Here is a 19,454-nt window from a genome sequence, read left to right on the forward strand (position 1 = left end):
AGGCTCAAGCAGGCTGGGGTCTGCACTCACCTTTAACATGGTGAACAATGGTCACTATATGCTGGGCAAACAGTTCAGAGGGGCTCCGCTGAGACTGAGCTGACTGTATGTGCTGGAAAATGGAACGAAATTCCTGTTCCTTTTTGTTGCTATGGACTAGATCCCGACAGAGCTTGCGTTCCTGAGCCAATAAGCCACTGGGTCTGAAAAAGAAACATAGGGAGGCCCCGTGGAACAAGATATACAGGAAGTCAAAACACTCAAACCCTAAAAATACAATGCTTTTTTTTCCTCAGTAGTTTTAAATTTACCCACAAAGTTCCTTTTTGCTTCCTACCCAAGTTCAAAGTAATTTCAATGGACCATAACTAGGGAAAAGGGCATCCAAAATCTCTCTTCCTTTTTTTCACTGGGAGTCTCTGACAGGAACAAATGGTCAGGGTAAATAAAGTACTCAACATCAGTAACTCTGTTTTTGGAGTCGCTGCTGGTTTTAACACACACAACAAATTGAAAAGTATTTAAAAGATCAACTAGTTTGCCCAGCCAGGGCCACTCAGTGAAGTGACAGTGACGTGGGAGGTGCCTGGAATGCTGCTCAGGCAGACTTCCAACTGGCTGTGCGGTTCTCACACCAGGTATAAAACACAGTCAGTCTGGGCCTTACCATTCTTCCCTAAAGTTCTGCCAACACACCCTTCTTCCACCCAAGCCCCAACTTTAAAATTGCTATGTTATGTGATGGAGGTCTGTAGTAATAACTGACTCTGGTAACCAGCATGGAAAAATGGATTCTGGATGGCTCCACAGGCAAAATCGCCTTAAGCACATTTAAGGGGAAAAAAATGGGATGACAGGGGATATGGGGTAGGGTAATGGACAGAGGTCAAGAGGGGACCCAACACCCAGAAAGCCAGTCACTGAAGACTGCAAAGATGCTTCACCACCCCTGTGATACTGCCCCCAACACATAACTCCTTAGTGACACACACTTCTCCACTGAACACAGGTTGACGTATCAGCTATGAAACTTGGATAGCACAGGAAATACAGGAGGGGCCTGTCCTGGTTCCAGAACATCCTTAGAGAAAGGGATAAGGAGATGCCCCTTAGACCACTAAAGCCCTGAGGTTCAAGGACCACACCTCACCTGGCAAGGTCCTCATCAAAAGAGTCCATCCGGACATTGACCTGGGCCTCTCGAGTAATAGAAAAGGAAGACTTCCCTGAGGAAAAGTCTCCTTTGGCTCCTAGCTTCTCTCGGCTCTCAGAGGTCTTTCTCGGGGGAGGTGAAGAGCTTTTCTCCTGGACTGCTTTGTAAGCGGTCACTCGGAAATTCTTTTCAGGCACAAACCCCCGGTGCCCACTTTCGGTTCTCTTGGGCCCTCCCCGATCCTCCTTTTTGGATCTCTCTGAGAAAGATTCCTCCTCCAGCTCCTCGGTTTTCCTCTGCTTTTCCTTCCCTGGAGGCGCATACACCAGGCCCTCCCATTTGCCGGACTTCTCCTCCTCCTGGTTTTTGTTTGCACCTGCTATAACTTTCGACATAAATTTGGGTTCATCATCAAACTCTGATTCCTTCCTTCCCTTCGCTTTGTCTTTATCTTGACCATCCATGTCCTCCTTATGGAAGTCAGCCATCTTCTTCTCAAAGTCATCTCGAAGCTTATACCTTTTGGGAGACTGGCTACCCCGAAAAGACTTTTCAGCATCAGTTTTGGGAGCAAATGGATCAGATTTCATTTTCGCATCACCCAAGCCCGTGTCAGAGAAGCTCCCTTTTTCTTTCATTTTCTCTTTATCAGTGTTTGTTTGTTTCTGTTCCTTATCTTTTCCGTTCTCAGTCTTCTGCTCTTCTAGGTACCTAGTTATAAAACACAAGGGAGACACAAAAGAGGCTTCTTTAAGCAACCTGATCTAAAACAGCACCATTCTTTTTTTTTTTTTTTTTTTTTTTTAATTCTCTGAACAAACATGTCTTGTAGATTCCAGTGTTACCAAAGGACTTTCTACTTGGTTACTTTCTAGTAATTTCTAAAAAGTGGCCCTTCACAGATCTATGAACTTGGATGCCATTTAAGAGAAAAATACATGGCCCGTGGAGTTGTATCTTACAAGAGCAACCAAAAAGAAAACAGCAAAGGTAATTTTTTAGGATACTAAAAAACAAAAACCTACTTACCTGTAAGTGGTCTAGGAAAAAAAAAATTAAGGTCTTATCCAACCTTCACTCAGTCACTTAAAATCTGCTTTCAGCAAAGTTAACATAGAATGTTCAACCTTGGACTGTTTTGCTTTTTATACAACTCACATTTGGAAATACAAGTCTCAAAAGAGACTTCATGTTTGCTTCAAGTCACCTAGAAGATCTAAATATGAAATATACTGCGAACACAAATAAAAACAAAATACAAGTTAATTGGGGGAAGAGGGCAAAAACCATCCTACTCGTTCTTATGGAAAAGCAGAGCTCATCCTTGAGTCTCCTAATGAGACTCCCAGTCCTGGCAAGGAACCACACTTACACTTTAAAGCAGACTCACTGAAGGCTGGAAAGTACAGAGGCTGAACATCTCATTTGTACCATTAACGAAGCAAGTCTAATCAAGTTATAGTTGAGTTAATATGGCAAAGAAGAATCAAAGGACAGCAGGGGCACCAAAGAATATGCTAATGAGACAGAGAGAGAGAGAAAAGGAGGGGGGAACCACCTGCCCGGTTAAGTACCTCTTGACAACCTGGTCCCAATGCAACTTCCCTGTTCCTTCTGCCATCCCAATCCATCCAACCACACACAAAGGTTCAGGTTCCAACTCACCATGTCCCCCACAGCAGAAGCACAGTCACGTCTTCTAACACACGCAACCTGGTTAGCTTCTACTGGGACACACACCCACCTTGTGATTTTAAAACAAGGGCTTCCTGGACTAAGCCTCAGGCTTTCCCATTTTGCCCAGTCTCCTCAACTGGAGGGTGTGAGGGTACAAGGTGTAGCTCTTCATCATCATGGGCTGATGCAGATTGATCACAGTAGATGGTGGGTCCTACAGGGTCTAACATCTCCAATGGCCCGCTCATTTTGGCAAAGACCATAATTTTTTGATAGCTGACCCACAAAACTCTGTTCTCTGGCTTACGTTGGTAGAATCCAAGGCAAATTTTAAATGTGAAAACATCATTGCAGAGCAGTCTAAAGAAACTTTATGCTACGACACAAATTCAGGGAGGCAGGAAAGCTAGAGTTAAGCTCAAGGTTTCCTTGGGTGATTCTTTTCAAGGTTGCTACTGCAAAGTTTAGGAAACGGGGATTGCCTTATCACCATTAATCAGAGCTCTAACCTAGATCACATTACAATTAAACTGCCAGCTGGCAAGATAAAAACACAACCAGGAGAGGAAACGAGACACTTGCCTCTTGGTATAGGCTGCTCCTCCTGGAGCAGCAGCCTCCTCCTTTTGAGACGAGCCATACGTGGAGCCAGTGGCCGGTGGACTCTTACCCACAGGGCTCTTTTTGGATGGACTCAAGGACCCAGAGCCATGATCGAATGGACCTTGGTGTGTCCCAGCCTGGTACCCAGCACCACTCTGCAGAGTTGAGCCCATCTGGGATGTGCTGGAAAGTGGAGGGCTAGGTTTTGGCACAGGGCTAGGACGGGGTGAGCGCCGCCTCACCACCACAGACTGGAGCGGGCTTTTGAGAGCAGGGCTTCGCTCCCGGGGACTCAACTCAGAAACTGCAGAGGCCCGTGACGCAGAACCAGCAGTGTATGTGGAGGCATCTGGCCACGGTTTCGAGCTGTCAGATGCTTTTGTGTCTTGAGAGGTGCCTCCAGAGAACGTCTGCTCCTTGGCCTCATCTCCTTGGTTATCCCCAGCAGCCTGAGACGGCCGGCTATCCTTGGAAGAGGACTTTTTCTCCTTTGCAGACTTGCGCTTAGAAGATTCAACTCGGCTGTGGTTGGAGGAAGAACGAGACGATGAGGAGCGCCTCGACCTGTCAGAGGAAGACTTATCGGAGTTTCTAGAATGGCTCCTGGACCTCGGTGAAGGGGACCTTCTCTTTGGGGACCGGGATCGGGAACGGCCCCGACGAGGACTGTATGCTTGCCGGTAATTCTGCCAATTCGAGCGGTAGTTTCCATAGCCTCCTCGGTTATACTGGCCCCACGGATAAAAGCCTCTGTTGCGCCCACGGAAATAATAGGGCCTTCTATAGCCTCTGTTGTGACCTCGGAAATCCCGATTCTGATACACTCTTGGGTGATTTCTCTCTCTGTTATGAGCTGGAGAATATGATCTGGAACGAGACCTAGAACTGAAAAGGGGGAGGAGGGAAACATTTGAATTTTTGACACAAGCCCTTTTATTTAAGACATCCCTGCCAACAAAGAGGTAACGGTTTGAGATCCTGTTCTTAAATATTTTATTTTCAAAGAAAGGGCACAATTTAAATATCTGATCCCATTGCTGACCCATATGAAGTACAAATACACAGATATGAATCGTTTTAACAATTACACACTGAGATTGCTTCATTAATACTGTAGCCCTTTTTAAATAGAAATGTGTTTCTACAATGCTTAAAAGAATAATGTTCTTAATGTAGTACACTAAACAAAATCATTTTAATATAGTATACACGTTGCTGAGAATTTCACATGGGATTCTACAGGCCCCTAACCCATTGGAAGCCAGGAAGAATGCAAGCTCAGACAAAGGTCCAGACTAAATGTAGGTCCTCACCCCTTATCGTGGTATAACACTCTACTCCTCATCCCATTCAGCCCTCTCTGTCTATGCAGGACTACTTCCTTAGATTCCACTAAAACCTTGGGTTGTAAACACACAGTCCCAACCAAAGAACACTTAAACAAGAACTTGGAGATGCTACTGCTCAGAGCTTAAAACAATTCACTGAAATCAGGTCAGCAAAAGATACAAAAATACTGTTTTTCTTACTGGGGACCTGGGGGCACCTGGGTGGCTCAGTCCGTTTAAGAGCCCAACTTCAGCTCAGATTGTGATCTCACGGTTTGTGGGTTCAAGCCCCACATTGGGTTCTGTGCTGACAGCTCAGAGCCTGGAGCCTGTTTCAGATTCTGTGTCTCCCTCTCTCTCTGCCCCTCTCCCCACTCACACTGTCTCTCTCAAAAATAAACTTAAAAAAAAATATTTACTGGGGACCTGGAAATGGTTTCATTTCTTAGGTGGATGACTTTCTGTTGTTGAATCACACGATCCTACCTAGGTGCCACAAGAGGGCACCATCTGACCATAAACACCCAAGTACACAGGAGGTTCAGTAAAGAAAATGACAAAACCAACCCTCTTCCGGCACCACCACCCACACGTCTTTCAAGTGAACCTAAAGCCAAGTGTTGTGTTCTTCATCCAACAATCTGGGACTCTAACTGGGCAAAGGGGCATTTCCAGAACCACAGGGATTTAACAATAACCTGATTTTGTAAAAATTACATGTTTATGAATGCTAAGTTTGTCAATGACAGAGAGCTGTTTTGATCCAAAAGCCAAAGTTATCTGTTGGTATAAAAATCTGCTGGGGTTCTTGGACACCGAATGTGCCTTGTCGATTATGATATACATCATTAACATAAAAATATCTAAAATTACTAGAAAAAAGTCTTCGCAAAAATACTTTCTTTACGTACAGTAGAATAAAAACCTTCAGTTAACAGAATTTTTCCTATTTGGCCTAACCAAAAACAGATTTTGCTTGTTTTATAAATAACTCCATTTAGCAAATATGACAGATCTTAACTAAACAAATGGTGTTTTTGAAAAGAAATTTATATTAATCTATAGAAGATAAAAGTGGGATCCGTCTTCCCACAGTGTTCTTTATCCACCCCAAGAACAATTGTGACTGGCAAAAACGTATCTTATGGCTGGTTGTTAACAGTTACTATTTAAGTACAATGAAAAAAAACTTACCTTCCATACTTTTCATTCGAAAACAGTAACAATATAAGAAAAGAAGGAAGAGGCGGATGCAGGCTATGAAAGTGTGTATGACCCAATTAAATGGCTATACTTGAGGGAGGTGATGCACCACCAGCACTAAGGAGGGTTTAATTCATGTCCCATCCTCAGAGGCTACTGCTGCTTCTGTCACCAACTACTAGTGCGGGCCCTGTGGCATACCGCATCCAAACCCCGCAATCATTGCACAGATGCAAGAACATGAGTCTCTGCAGATTGCAAATGAAGTTATTTACAAGAAGTCACTTAAAAGGATACAGTCTGTGAAATACAAGGAAACAATCAATTTTCTCCAATTCTGTAGAACTCAGCAGTTAAGTTAATTTAAAGGCATGGTTTCTCAAACTCTCTGGATAGTATACTTTCCTTGTAGGAGAGGGGGAAAAAAAGGAAAAAAAATCATGGAACAGATAAGCCAGAAATAAAAAGTGAACATCCAGTGGCAAATTTATCTGTTTCTAAAAAACAGAGATGTCAGACTAGAATCGAGTATAAAAACATGTTTTCCAGTGGAGAAATTCCTCCAAAATAACAATCTTCTCGGTATAAGATAGCACATAAAGTGGCTCTAGGCCTACCCCAGCACATACTGCCCGAGATATTTTTCCCTCATTTGCCAAGTCAGTGACCATGCCAAATAATCTGTAGAATACGAAGACCATCTGTCCAGACAGATTTGCCCGGAATCCCAGCTACCACAAATACTTCAGAGCTGGTTAGCATTTTTCAATTTGGTTTGTGTGCGTTCAATTTTGTCATTCAGTTTTGGTTGTAGAGCCCTTGTTTTTAAGGCAATTACTTAATGTCCATCTACTAGATTAAGTTTTAAAGTGTTACTCTCTTCAGAACAAACCGAGCTAAAGTGAAGTTGAAATGGCACTAATCAAAAGACTCTGGGGGCAAAGCAGGAGTAGGTTACTAAGAGTCTCTGCTCAGTCCCATGCCTTGACAGCAACTTCCTAAGGTAGATATAAACATATTTTGGTGGGTTTCCCTCTTCTTTTTTTCGGGGCTGGTGAAAGGTAGAAGTTTATTTATACTGACTCTGACACAATTAAGCAACAGTCTCTAGCCCAGGGCTTGAACAAAGTTTGACCTAAAAATGCATGCCCAAAAAACACGGAAGAGAGGGTGAGAGACTAGGACTCATTATCACAAAGTGTTAATATTATCTTTAAAAAAAAAAAAAAAAAAAAAATCTAGTGTTTCTTGTTTGAGGAAGAGACTCTGTATATTCTAACTTATAGCAGAATCATTAATAGCGGTACCTGGGTGGCTCAGTCGGTTAAGTCTCCAACTTCAGCTTGGGTCATGACCTCACAGTTTGTGAGTTCGAGTCCTGTATCTGGCTCTGTACTGACAGCTCAGAGCCTGGAGCCTGCATCAGATTCTCTGTCTCCCTCTCTCTCTGCCCCTACCCCACTAGCGCACTCTCTCTCTCTCAAAAATAAATAAGCACTAAAAAAATATATTTTTTTAAAAGAATCATTAATATTTATGCACACCAACTTTTTATTCACCCTCTGGTCTGAAATTAATTTTTTCAGGCAGGCCTCTCACAGATTCCATTTAAGATGTTGGGAGGAAAAAAAGAATCCCACCAATTCCTTAAGACATTTTAGAAGTGCTTCACAGGACTACAGAAGTAAAGAACACAACTTAATAACTACTTTTCCTGAGGTTTATTTTAAATTTTGTAATCAATTCATTTAACAAAAGAATTCTAGAAACTTATGTGAAATAAGGAGTGCAGGGCAGGGGGAGGGGGTCCAAGTGGTGAAGCTGAGAAACTACTTCCTTGCCTGGTGCGATTCTGATAACAAGAACGAAGCTGTGCAAATATCCCCCTTTGGTATTTAAATACATCGATATTCATGGATAGAAACTTGTATCTACAAAAAAGTTCTTGTCTGTTCACAAGAGAAAATTACAAGTTGTAAAGAATGAAAAACCCAACTCACAATACATGAAAAGAGGAAAGGAGATGGAGGTTTTTCTAAGACATAACTGAAACCGGGAGACCCACTGAAAGATGTGAAACCTGACAGAATTAAAGAATACTGGCAATAAATTCAAAAGAATTATTTGTACACTTAGGCACAGAGATATCTACCAGAGTGATTTTTAGATAGTTTTGTTGTGTTTTACTAAATAGACACAGCTTGTTAGTGACTGGCACATCAGATGTACACAAATGACTCCTGTTAAGTTTTTGTGGTTTAATTACATTATTGAATTAACGAGGCTTCTTGCCTCGCCAAGTTGCTCATAGTATTAATCCCCTTAGCTATCTTTTCTTTGGTGATGATGCATACAATCTTTTGTCCAAAGCCTGCAAAAATACCTCAGGAAGAAATCAATCACGTGTAGAGATTTGAAGCAAGCAGCTCAAATAAAACAAAATGCTCTTTCTTCCAAAGTAGATGAGAAACAGTACATGCTGGCAGAGGAGAAAAGGAATTAGGCAAACAGTATGGCAATCAAAGGTGATTTGGATTTGCAGCGTTTGAACAAACCTGTAATATCTGACAGCCCAACCCTCTACTTGAAGCCAACCCCCCACTCCATTTGACACTCACAGAGTCTAGCAAAACATCTTCAGAGACCCTCACTGACCGATATAATGGTTATCCCGATTTACGATCACATCCCCTTACCTCAGCCTGCGCTTCCTTGAACGAGAAACAGATCGACTTCTGGACCGAGACTTCGAAAATGAACGAGAACGAGATCTTGATGCAGATCTTGAGCGAGAAGAACGAGATCCAGACTTGGATTTGTTTGTTTTTGACATCTCTGAAGAGAGGGTCACTTTTTAATTACACCTAAAGTAGAAAACAGATGCAAACAAATGAGGGAATACCTTTGCAAACTTGAACTTCTCTGGACACTTAGAAACAATTGTTTTTTTTAAACAAATGAAATGACTGATTAAAAACACTGCCCGTTTATCAAGAGGAATTTCTACGGTGTTCACACTTCATTTAAAAAGATTTTTTTAGGGCCAGGTGGATGGCACAGTCGGTTAAGCAACTGACTCTTGATTTCAGCTCAGGTCTTCACTCTCAGGGTCACGAGTTCAAGCCCCATGTTGGGCTCTGCCCTGGGCATGAAGCCTACTTAAAAAATGAATAAAATTTGGGGGGGAGGGGTGCCTGGCTGGCTCAGTTGATGGAGCATGCAACTCTTGATCTCAGGGTTGTGAGACTGGGCCCCATGCTGGACATGGAGCTTACTTTAAAAACAATTTTTTTATTTTTTATTTTTTTTTTAGGGAAGGATTTCTAAGCAGCACAATCCCAAACAAACCAAGCCACAGCAGCAAATGGAAAATCTGACCTGTAGCTCTGACTTGGAAACACAATAAACCACTTAACAAAGTGAGAGGAGCTACCAATGATTTGGTACACATAGTCTTTTTTTTCAGTAAGCAGACAAGTTTTTCAGACTAAGTCAGCTGTTAAAAGTATTGAGAAGACCTGGGACAGGTTTCCCAATTCTTTTTTTTTAATTTTTAATGTTCATTTTTGAGGGAAAGAAAGAGGGAGAGGGAGGGGCAGACAGACAGCAAGAGACACAGAATGTGAAGCAGGCCCAGGTTCTGAGCTGTCAGTACAGCAGAGCCCGATGCAGGGCTTGAATTCATGAGCTGTGAGATCACGACCTGAGCCGAAGTCAGACCCTTAACCAACAGCCACCCAGGAACCCCCTGGGTTTCCCAATTCTAAGAAAAGAAACTCTATGCAATGATGTCTTGTTACTGAGTGTATGGCAACAGCTGACCATTTCTCTACTCCCTAGGCCTTAAAGCCACGGGGCAAATCCTTAATATTTCATTCCAAGAAAAAGGCTTAAAAAGTGTGCAAGAACAACACAAAATGGTGTTGGGAAAACTGAACAGCTACATGCAAACAAATGAAATTGAATGAGTTTCTTGTACCATACACAAAAACAAACTCAAAATGGATAAAGGACCTAATAAATGTGAGACTTGAAACCATAAAAATCCTGGAAGAGAGCACAGGCAGTAATTTCTCTGACGTTGGCTATAGCAACATTTTCCGATATAGGTCTCATGAGGCAGGGGAAACAAAAGTAAAAATAAACCATTGGGACTACGTCAAAATAAAAAGCTTCTGCACAATGGGGTGCCTGGGTGGCTCAGTCGGTTGAGTGTCTAACTCTTAATTTTGGCTCAGGTCATGATCTCAGGCTTGCGGGATCAAGCCCCATGTCAGGCTCTGTGCTGGGCTTGGAGCCTGGTTGGGAGCCTCTCTCTCCCTCTTCCCCTCTCCCCTGCTCCACACTCTCTCTCTCTAAATTAAAAATAAAAATAAATGTGTTTTAAATAAAGCTTCTGCACAGTGGGGGAAACAATCAGTAAAACAAAAAGACAACCTATTGAACAGGAGAAGATATACGCAAATGATACATACGATAAGGGATTAGTACCCAAAATATATAAACAACTCATACAACTCAATACCAAAAACAAATAATCCAATTAAAAAATGGGCAGAAGACACAGACATTTCTCTTCAAAGAGGACATACATAAACAGCCAAGAGACACATAAAAAGATGCTTGACATTACTCATCATCAGGGAAATGCAAATCAAAACCACAATGAGGTTATCACCTCATGCCTATCAGAATGGCTAAAATCAAAAACACAAGAAACAACAAATGTTGGTGAGGATGTGGAGAAAAAGGAACCCCTGTGCGCTACTGGTGGAGATGCAAACTGGTGTGGCCACTGTGGAAAACAGTTAAAACTTAGAAACAGAACTACCTTATGATCCAGTAATTCTATTATTGGGTATTTACCCAAAGAATATGGAAACACTAATTCGAAAAGACAGATGCATCCCTATATTTATTGCAGCACTATTTACAATAGCCAAAATACGGAAGCAGCTCAAGTGTCCATCAACAGGTGAAAATATAAAGAAGTTGTGGTGGAATGGAATATTACTCAGCCATAAAAATGAGTGAATTCTTGCCATTTGCAACAACATGGATGGATCTAGTGGGTATAATGCTACATGAAGTCAGAGAAAGACAACTACCATATGATTTCACTCCTATGTGGAATTTAAGAAACTAAACAAATAGGGGTGCCTGGGTGGCTCAGTTGATTAAGAGTCTGATTTTAGCTCAGGTCATGATGATCTCACGGTTCTTGTTTTCGAGCCCTCTGCTGTCAGCGCAGAGCCTGCTCTGGATCCTTGGTCTCCCCATTTCTCTGTCCCTCCCCCTGCTTGTGCGTGCTGTCTCAAAAATAAACTCTGAAAAACAAATTTAATTTAATTTTAAAAAAGAGAGGAAAAAAGACATAAACAAAAAAACAGACTCTTAAGCATAGAGAACTGATGATTACCCAAGTGAAGGCTGGAGAGAGGGGGAATGGGTAAAACAGGTGACAGGAAGAGCACTGAGTAATGTACAGAACTGTTAGATCACTATATTGTATACCTGAAACTAATGTAACACTATATGTTAATTATACTTGAATTAAAAAAAAAAATGCAAGAGTATTCTCAAATACTCTAATACCATGGTACTACATCCTGTAAAATAGAAGATATTAATCCTAAATATAAATATAAATATAATCCATAAAACATAGTCCTGAGGTAATTTATAAAGTGAAGAACTGTCACTTTCTTTTAGCTCTTCTTTAGCATCAAGAGGCAACCTTTTTTGGGGGTCATTTGCCCATGAAAAAACAAAACTGTCTTTTTCCTTGTTTTTCCTCCCCCGCAGGAATGAATGAATGAATGGAGAGCCTCAGAATTGCGCCGACAAGCCCGCTAAGTTTGGTCAGCAAGGCACACTCGCACTCTATCAAGCCGTCTCACTTATTCTCCTTTATACCCTATGACTACAACTGTGGCGACTTCCAAGGAGCAAAAAGTTGAAGGGCTATAGCTTGTGTGTATCAGGAAGAACAAGGGATCGGCCAAAAACCACAAAGCTGGTTAATAGCCAAACCAGGCCAAAATTCTAGGGCTTATTCTATCACACCTCACTGCTTCACAGTTTTGCTGTAGATTCTTTTATGATGCTGACCCTGGCTTGTAAAGGGAAAATGATAATCAACAAACATTTCACCCTCCCTTACCTCTCAGATTTTGTTATTCAGATCTTAGCTCAAAAGCCATCTCCTCAGGTGGCTCAATCTGTTAAAGGGCGGACTCTTGATTCCGGTTCAGGTCGTGATCTCATAATACGTGAATTCAAGTTCAAGTTCGCCCCAGTCTCTAATTATTACACCCCAGTTTTAGATACAAATTTTAAGAGTTTGTAGAAAGGCAAGCAAGTCCAGGAGGCTGCTATCGCACTAGATCATAGGGGAAATAACTATACCCATAGGAAAGAGACCTGATTTGGAGGACGGAAAACCACTCGGAAGCCAGAGACAAAAACGATAGTAAGATATTGCTAAATGAGGGAACCAAAGACCTAGAGTCTAGGCCCTGCCAAAGGGACTGAACTGTTGTGTGCTCCAGCAAGGTCAAAGAGATTTCCATTTGAAGCCGATTTTTGGCAGAAGTGTCACTGTACAAAGCCAGGGTAGAGGACTAAGTAGCTATTCAGGGATGAAGAGGTGGAGGTGTAACTGAGCAATTTAAAGGAACTGAATACGGAAAATGCATTTTGTTTTTCTGGTTGGCCTTCAGCAAATTTTAGGTATAGTCTTGCTGAATGGCTTTTTTTCTGTCACAAATTTAGGGCTATTTCTGCCTCGTGATATCTCTGCCCAATCTTCAATTTTAGCTGAAGTCAAAATGAAAAATCCTTTTAGATCACTGGTATTGTCCACAACAGGTGGACAATAAAAAAAAGAAAAAAGAAAAAAAAAGGATCAGCAAGCTAGTTGAAATATTCATTTCACCCCCAGAAATTGGAAAATTACAAAGCTTATTTTCATTAAGAGGAAGAAAAACTTGTCATCTAAATGCAGATAAAGCCAAACCTAACATTTCTAAATATAAACTTACTAGAATTGACAAGTATGTTTAAGAGTCACAATACTGTGATACCACCCTTACTCCTACTCCTGGAACTTTTTAAACGTGAATTGAAACTGATTTTAAAAACATCATTATACTCTGAGAAAGAAGTGGAGTGACTCTGGATAAAATGAAACCACAGCTGGAGATAAAGCAATGAATCACTTAACTCATTTGAGAGGATGCTAAATAGAGGATAAACAGTTAAATTAAAATTAAAGCAGAACTTATTCTGGCCTTCATGGATCTCAAAGTCTAGAGGTGCTAAAAGACAGCAAATAAGGAAGCAAGCAAAGATGTAATTACAAATTCTGGTAGTTACTAAAAGACAAAGACCACATAATGTTAGTAAGCTTATGCAGAGTAGTACTGACTTATTTTATTTAGATAAGATGATGAAGATAAGATGGTGAAAAGCTGGCATTTAAGTGGTCACCTGAAGAATAACAAACAGCAAATTACAGGAAGAAAAAGGGAAAGGAAATGTCCAAAAGACATGAAGTTTTTTCTCTGGATATCCATAAATACATATAGAAATAAATCCCTTTTAGTATAAGGTAGGGACAAACATAAGTAAAGCCATTTGATCAGATCAGCAAAGTTCATTTGAAACAACTCTCAATTCTATTTTAAAGACTTTCAGACTTTACGTGATTACACACACCTTTTCCTGTTTCTACCATTTCTTCCTTGTTCATGTTCTACAAATATATTGGGAAATGGGACAAACATCACCTTGGAAATCAATCTGGCACCTTTTTACATGTTACAAATTCCTAGCATTTGATTTCTGTTCAAACTAAAATTTCCCCAAAGGGAAGTTCTGCTTCTTCAACAAACCCCACTCTTCCTGGAGAGGCTTGTTTCATTTCAAATACTATAGAAGAGTCTAGTCCTTACAGAAGAACTATGGCTTAATATGGCAGCTCAAGGCTATGAAACGTGCCTCAGGCAAAAACATACCCCTCAAACACAATCTGGGTAAAAACTTCTTCTCACAATGAAGGTAAGGGAGTGCTGTTCCTCCACCAGCATTATAGAAGAATCCACCAACGGAACAAGTAGCAATCAATACTTACTATCCACTATGTGCCTGGCATGTTAAGGATGCGGAAGCATAGGACCTGGCTCTAAACTCCTATAGTTAAGGGCCTGGTAAGACCCAAATATCCTCAACTTTCCAATAGTCTTTAGACGATGTGGTACCAGTTTGTCTTCCTTCATTGGAAACTCAGAACTTAAAGGGATTCTCCAAATGTGGCCTACTACAGAACTCTTTAGATACTATTAATGCATCTGAAAATGTCTCTTTCTGGAAAGCCATACCAAGCACATGTAGATTTGGAGCACGTCCCAATATCTTCTCTCACACACCCTTCTGCAGCTGCAAGATGTCTTCCTCCTCCATCTTGTATGTTTATCCGACTACTGTTCTCTTTTTTCCTACCTTTTCTTTAAAACCCAAGAGAAGAATTTCAAACAGCCTTTTTGAAATTATTTCAGATACAATTCAGTCACTTGGAGCAAGGGTTCACTTTCAAACTGTTCCCGCAGAGCCACTTGAGAGCACAGTCCCCCAAGCCTTCCCCACCCAAACCACTCCCTCCTCTAATTACCAAGCAGATAAACAGGCCTTGGGAGAACAGATGCATTGTACTTAAAATGAAGGCATTAAGATATATAATTATATGACTTTTATATCATTAAAAACATATCTTATTATTCAACTCAAAGAAGAAGTAACATTGGCAGACAAAGCCAAAACTTCTCTAAATCAAAAACTCTCAAAGGATGAATTAAATTATTCCTTTTCCCTTCTCACCTCAGATTAAGTTTCTTCTCAGTGTCCCTAAGTGATTATGCCAGCATTACCTTGGCCAAGTTGTAGGCATCTGCTGAATTCACCAGAATAAACATTATGGGAGTATTTACCCCATGGCTGGAACCCTGCAGGTAGCCTACTGAAAGGAGGCAGGAGATTGGGTTCCTAAAACTAAGTAGTGCCAGATAGAACCTCAACAGGCCACACGGGGTTCCAACCTTTGCATGCCAAACAACCAAGCTACACATAAACCAAACAACTATCCTTCACTCCATAAATAATTCGGTTCGTATTTTAAAAGGTCTTCTCAGACTTTATTTTTAAAGAAAGAGCATTTAGGGGCGACTGGGTGGCTCAGCAGGTTGAGCATCCAACTTCAGCTTAGGTCATGATCTTGCGTTTTTGAGTTCAGGCCCCGTGTCGGGCTCTGTGCTGACAGCTCAGAGCCTGGAGACTGCTTCGGATTCTGTGTCTCCCTCTTTCTGCTCCTCCCCCTACTCACACTCTGTCTCCGCCTCTCAAAAAATAAAAACATTAAAAAAAAAAAAAAAAGTTTAAAGAAAGGATTTTATTAGTCAAGCAAATAAAAACTAAAGGCAAACACACAATAACCTAAAAACAGAATGGTAACATGAAGCAGACCCAAATCCTCCCTAATATGTGAAATCAATTCAAACCTAAGTCCTTTAAAGCTTTCTAAACCCATGGAAAGATAGGGAAACGGGAGCTGGGCAAGAGACAAATGCCTATGACGAACAGTCTGATCTCTGGATAGCTGCACCTGAACTATTCTGAATGGCTCCACTGCTCTAATCTAATGTCTGTAGAGGGCTTTGCTGGGCAGACTATATTCTTTTTTTTTCTTTTCTCATTCCCATATCACATTTACTATCTCACAGGACATTCGATTTCTTCAAGAGATCTCACATACCTTGAGCATATTCACAACATTTCGCATGGTACTAACTCTCATTTCAATATACACATTACAACCAATTTAAGACCAAAATCCTAGGTATTCTCCTGATAAACACCAGCCTCTTCCAGCACCAGCAGCTTCCTTGCAGCAATGAAGCATATAGAGGTGCCTTTGTCTTATCTTCCTAAGTTACTCAGATGTATTAACATCATGAAACTTTCATTACTAATGTTTACTCCAAGGACCCATGACAGAAAAGCCAAGTGTTAATTCAAGAAAGCAGCAGTGTTACAAAGGAACATTTATTTTAATGTTTAATTTGGGTTACAGGACCCAAGTAAGCTCTAAACCAAGAGAATTTCAGGAAGGATCAATAAATATCACCCTCTAAGAGGCAACTAATGGTCAAAACAATGGATAAGAACGGTCACCTATGGAAATCTTCCCCAAAACTAACCCTCCAAAAAGAAACGCAAGAATCTGAGCATAAGGCTTAGAGTTCTTTTAGGTAAGTCTCTAATTTAAAATGTAAATACCATATGATACACTGAAATATTGAAATGCATAACATCTATGATCTAACTTTATAAAACACACAAGTTTTAGTCACGAATAAATACTGAAAGGAGGAAACAAGCATTAAGAATTTGCATCTTCTTGAAGTTCAGAGAAAGAGAAAGCTAGAATTTAATGACCCATAACAATCATCTAAAGAAACCTAAAAGTACAGGACCATAGAGTTCAAACCTGAAAATTAGCAAATAACCCAATGGAAGTTTCTGCTTTGCTTCTGTCTAAGACAGGCTAGGGTGGGTGTTGTTTGTCCCCAGCAATGTAAAGTTTATAGGATACATACTTATGATGACAATGGGGAAAAGGATTTTAAATTGGGACTATCCTGAAGAGTTAGGATACATCATTTCCTCAAGTAGGGCAATTCAGCTATGATGACTTGATGGGCTTACTTGTTAAGAACATCTAGCTTCTGGGGCACCTGGGTGGCTCAGTCGGTTAAGCGTCCGACTTCGGCTCAGGTCATGATCTCACGGTCCGTGAGTTCGAGCCCCGCGTCGGGCTCTGTGCTGACAGCTCAGAGCCTGGAGCCTGTTTCAGATTCTGTGTCTCCCTCTCTCTCTGCCCCTCCCCTGTTCATACTCTGTCTCAAAAATAAATAAACGTTAAAAAAATTTAAAAAAAAAAAAAAAAAAAAAGAACATCTAGCTTCTGGGGCACCTGGCTGACTCAAGTCATTAGAGCATACAACTCTTGATCTCAGTCACCGTTGTGAGTTCAAGCTCCACAGTGGGCATAGAGTTTACCTGGGGGTAAAATAAAGAATATCTACTTCCTCCTGCTCTATATCTAGAATGAGTTCAAGTCCTGCGTTGGGCGCAGAGCTAGCTTGCAGGGGTGGAGACACATCTAGAATCTGTACCAAGAATACATTCATCAAACATCCTTCTAAATCAGTTTGGCCTCTAAATGGACCTGCCTATCATAAAAGACTGTCCTGCGAACTGGCTTTCTTGCTAGATATGTATGTATCTAATGGAAATGGATTCCTGGCACTTTGATTTATCAATAACAACTGCTAGGGGATGCCTGGGTGGCTCAGTCTGTTGAGTGTTTGATTCTTGATCTCAGCTCAGGTCTTGACATCAGGGGCATGAATTCAAGCCCCGCATTAAAAAAAAAAAAAATTGTTTTTTTGTAATTGAGAACCTCAATAACAACTGCTAATATTTACCAAGATATGCCAGACAAGGAGCTACAAACCTTCAGCATTAGCTCATTTTATACACACAAACCTCATTAAATACTATGCTCTGTCCTGTTTTACAGACAAGAAAAAAAAGGGACTTAAGGGGTTAGGCATCTCACCCTCAAAGTTCCAAAGCTAAATAGGTCCAAAATTCAAACACGAATTTTTTTTTTCTTTTTTAAAGTTTATTTTGAGAGAGAAAGAGCACGCAAGCAGAAAGGGGGGGGGAGAATATCCCAAGCAGGCTCTATGCTGACAGTGCCCCAACATGAAGTTTTTAATATGGTGACTCACCATTACCTTCAAGGTTAGCTACTCCATTTGCATATTGTACCCATCAGTCTCCTGTGAATCTGGTCAAGTTAAAGTAAGAATCTCTGGGGGAGCCTGAGTGGCTCAGTCGGTTAGGTGTCCCACTCTTGGTTTTGGCTCAGGTCATGATCTTGAGGTTCCTGAGTTCAAGCCCAGCATTGGGCTCAGCACTGATAGTGCACAGCCTGCTTGGATCCTCTCACACTCCCTCTCTCTGTGCCCCTCCCCCGCTCACTCTTGCTCACTCTCTCAAAATAAACTTGAAAAAAACTTTTTAAATCTCTGAAGCATAATGATCTCTGAAAGAACTTAATTCTTATACCAGCAAAGCTGAAATGTTTAAAGCACAAAACAGCTCTCTTCCCCCACCCCTATCTCCAGCTCTAACATTCCAAAAAAATGGAAACAGGCTCTACTTAAAACAAATCTCAGAACTTCCAGCACAAAAAGTCGTCTCTTGCCAAAGACAGCAGGAATGTTTCTGCCATCAGTGATTTTACAGAGCCTAAATCAGAGAGCTACAGCCAGGTGTAGAGAACAAAGAGCTTCATGTGACAAGAGACTGATAACAAGAAACATGAATATACCTAGGATTAAAAAATGGCCCTCACTTGGGAAGGGAAAATTAGTTTCCACTGTTTATGGATCTCTAACATAACCCAAAAAGGATGAAGAAAGTTCCTGAGGACTGAATCCACATGGGCCTGGACTGGCTGTCCTTTGCATACACCCCAAGACTGAGTCTCTGCTCTGCCAGAAGACAGCACACTTTTCCGGATCAGATGGCACTACATTTGAGGACCGTAAGGTTGCTAACCAAATTAGTTTCACGACCTGGGATACCAAAACCAGGAGGCTACAAAATGAGCTGGTCGGAGATCACGTCTGATTTGCTCTCCAGTTGTATCTTCAGCACTTCGCAAAGTCATTAGCCACAAGACTGGACACTTCACATTTCAAACTTCCTCTTCATTCTCCAAGCTCTCCACCAAAGTAGCAGTTTATCATATATAAATAATACAATCCAGGATAGAATTAAGTATATACCATAGGCTAACCACTGCTGCTGAATGGGAAGTTGAGATCACTCTTTCTTGTCCCTTCTACATCTTACTCCAAGGTACAGAAAGCCAAACTGACCTCCGTGTTAGGGAGATACTGACACTCTATTTATTAGTGCCAGGTCAGAGTAAAACTTCAATGCCACCAAGTCCAGTCAAGACAGCCATGCTTTGGGGGAGCCTGGGTGGCTCATTCAGTTAAGCATCTGACTCTTGATCTCAGCTCAGGTCATAATCTCAAGGTTCCTGGGATCATGTCCCATCCCACAATGTGCTCTGCTCTGACAGCACGGAGCCTGCTTGGGATTCTCTCTCCCCCTCCACCGCTCATGCGTGTGCTCGCTCTCTCTCAATACAATAAATAAATTAAAAAAAAAAAAAAAAAAAAAGCCATGCTTTTAATAGTCACTAGTGCAAGAAGTAGATATTCTTGGTCAACAAGACACAAAATGACTAAGATAAAGAAAAGATAGACGGAAAACTACCAAGAAAGAAATTCACCATTCATAAAAAGTTGTGAACAAAGCAATGGTCTGACTTGTGCTTTGTATGCCTCTGG

The 19,454-nt window shown here is 41.2% G+C and overlaps 1 protein-coding gene across 4 annotated transcripts in view; it reads right to left on the reverse strand.

Moving 5' to 3' along the window:
• The window catches only part of THRAP3 (thyroid hormone receptor associated protein 3), a 76,047-nt gene that overhangs the window by 10,590 nt on the left and 46,003 nt on the right, over nt 1-19,454 (reverse strand). For all 4 annotated transcript variants that reach the window (XM_060625767.3, XM_060625764.3, XM_060625768.3 and 1 more), the window contains 4 exons: nt 8,661-8,828; nt 3,413-4,318; nt 1,151-1,864; nt 31-203 (listed from right to left, as the gene is read on the reverse strand). In XM_060625767.3, the coding sequence (XP_060481750.2) occupies nt 31-203; nt 1,151-1,864; nt 3,413-4,318; nt 8,661-8,797 (1,930 nt within the window). In that variant the 5' untranslated portion in view covers nt 8,798-8,828. The remainder of the gene's footprint in view (nt 1-30; nt 204-1,150; nt 1,865-3,412; nt 4,319-8,660; nt 8,829-19,454) is intronic.

Source organism: Panthera onca, chromosome C1 (assembly GCF_046562875.1).
Source record: "Panthera onca isolate mPanOnc1 chromosome C1, mPanOnc1 haplotype 2, whole genome shotgun sequence".
NCBI lineage: Eukaryota > Metazoa > Chordata > Mammalia > Carnivora > Felidae > Panthera > Panthera onca.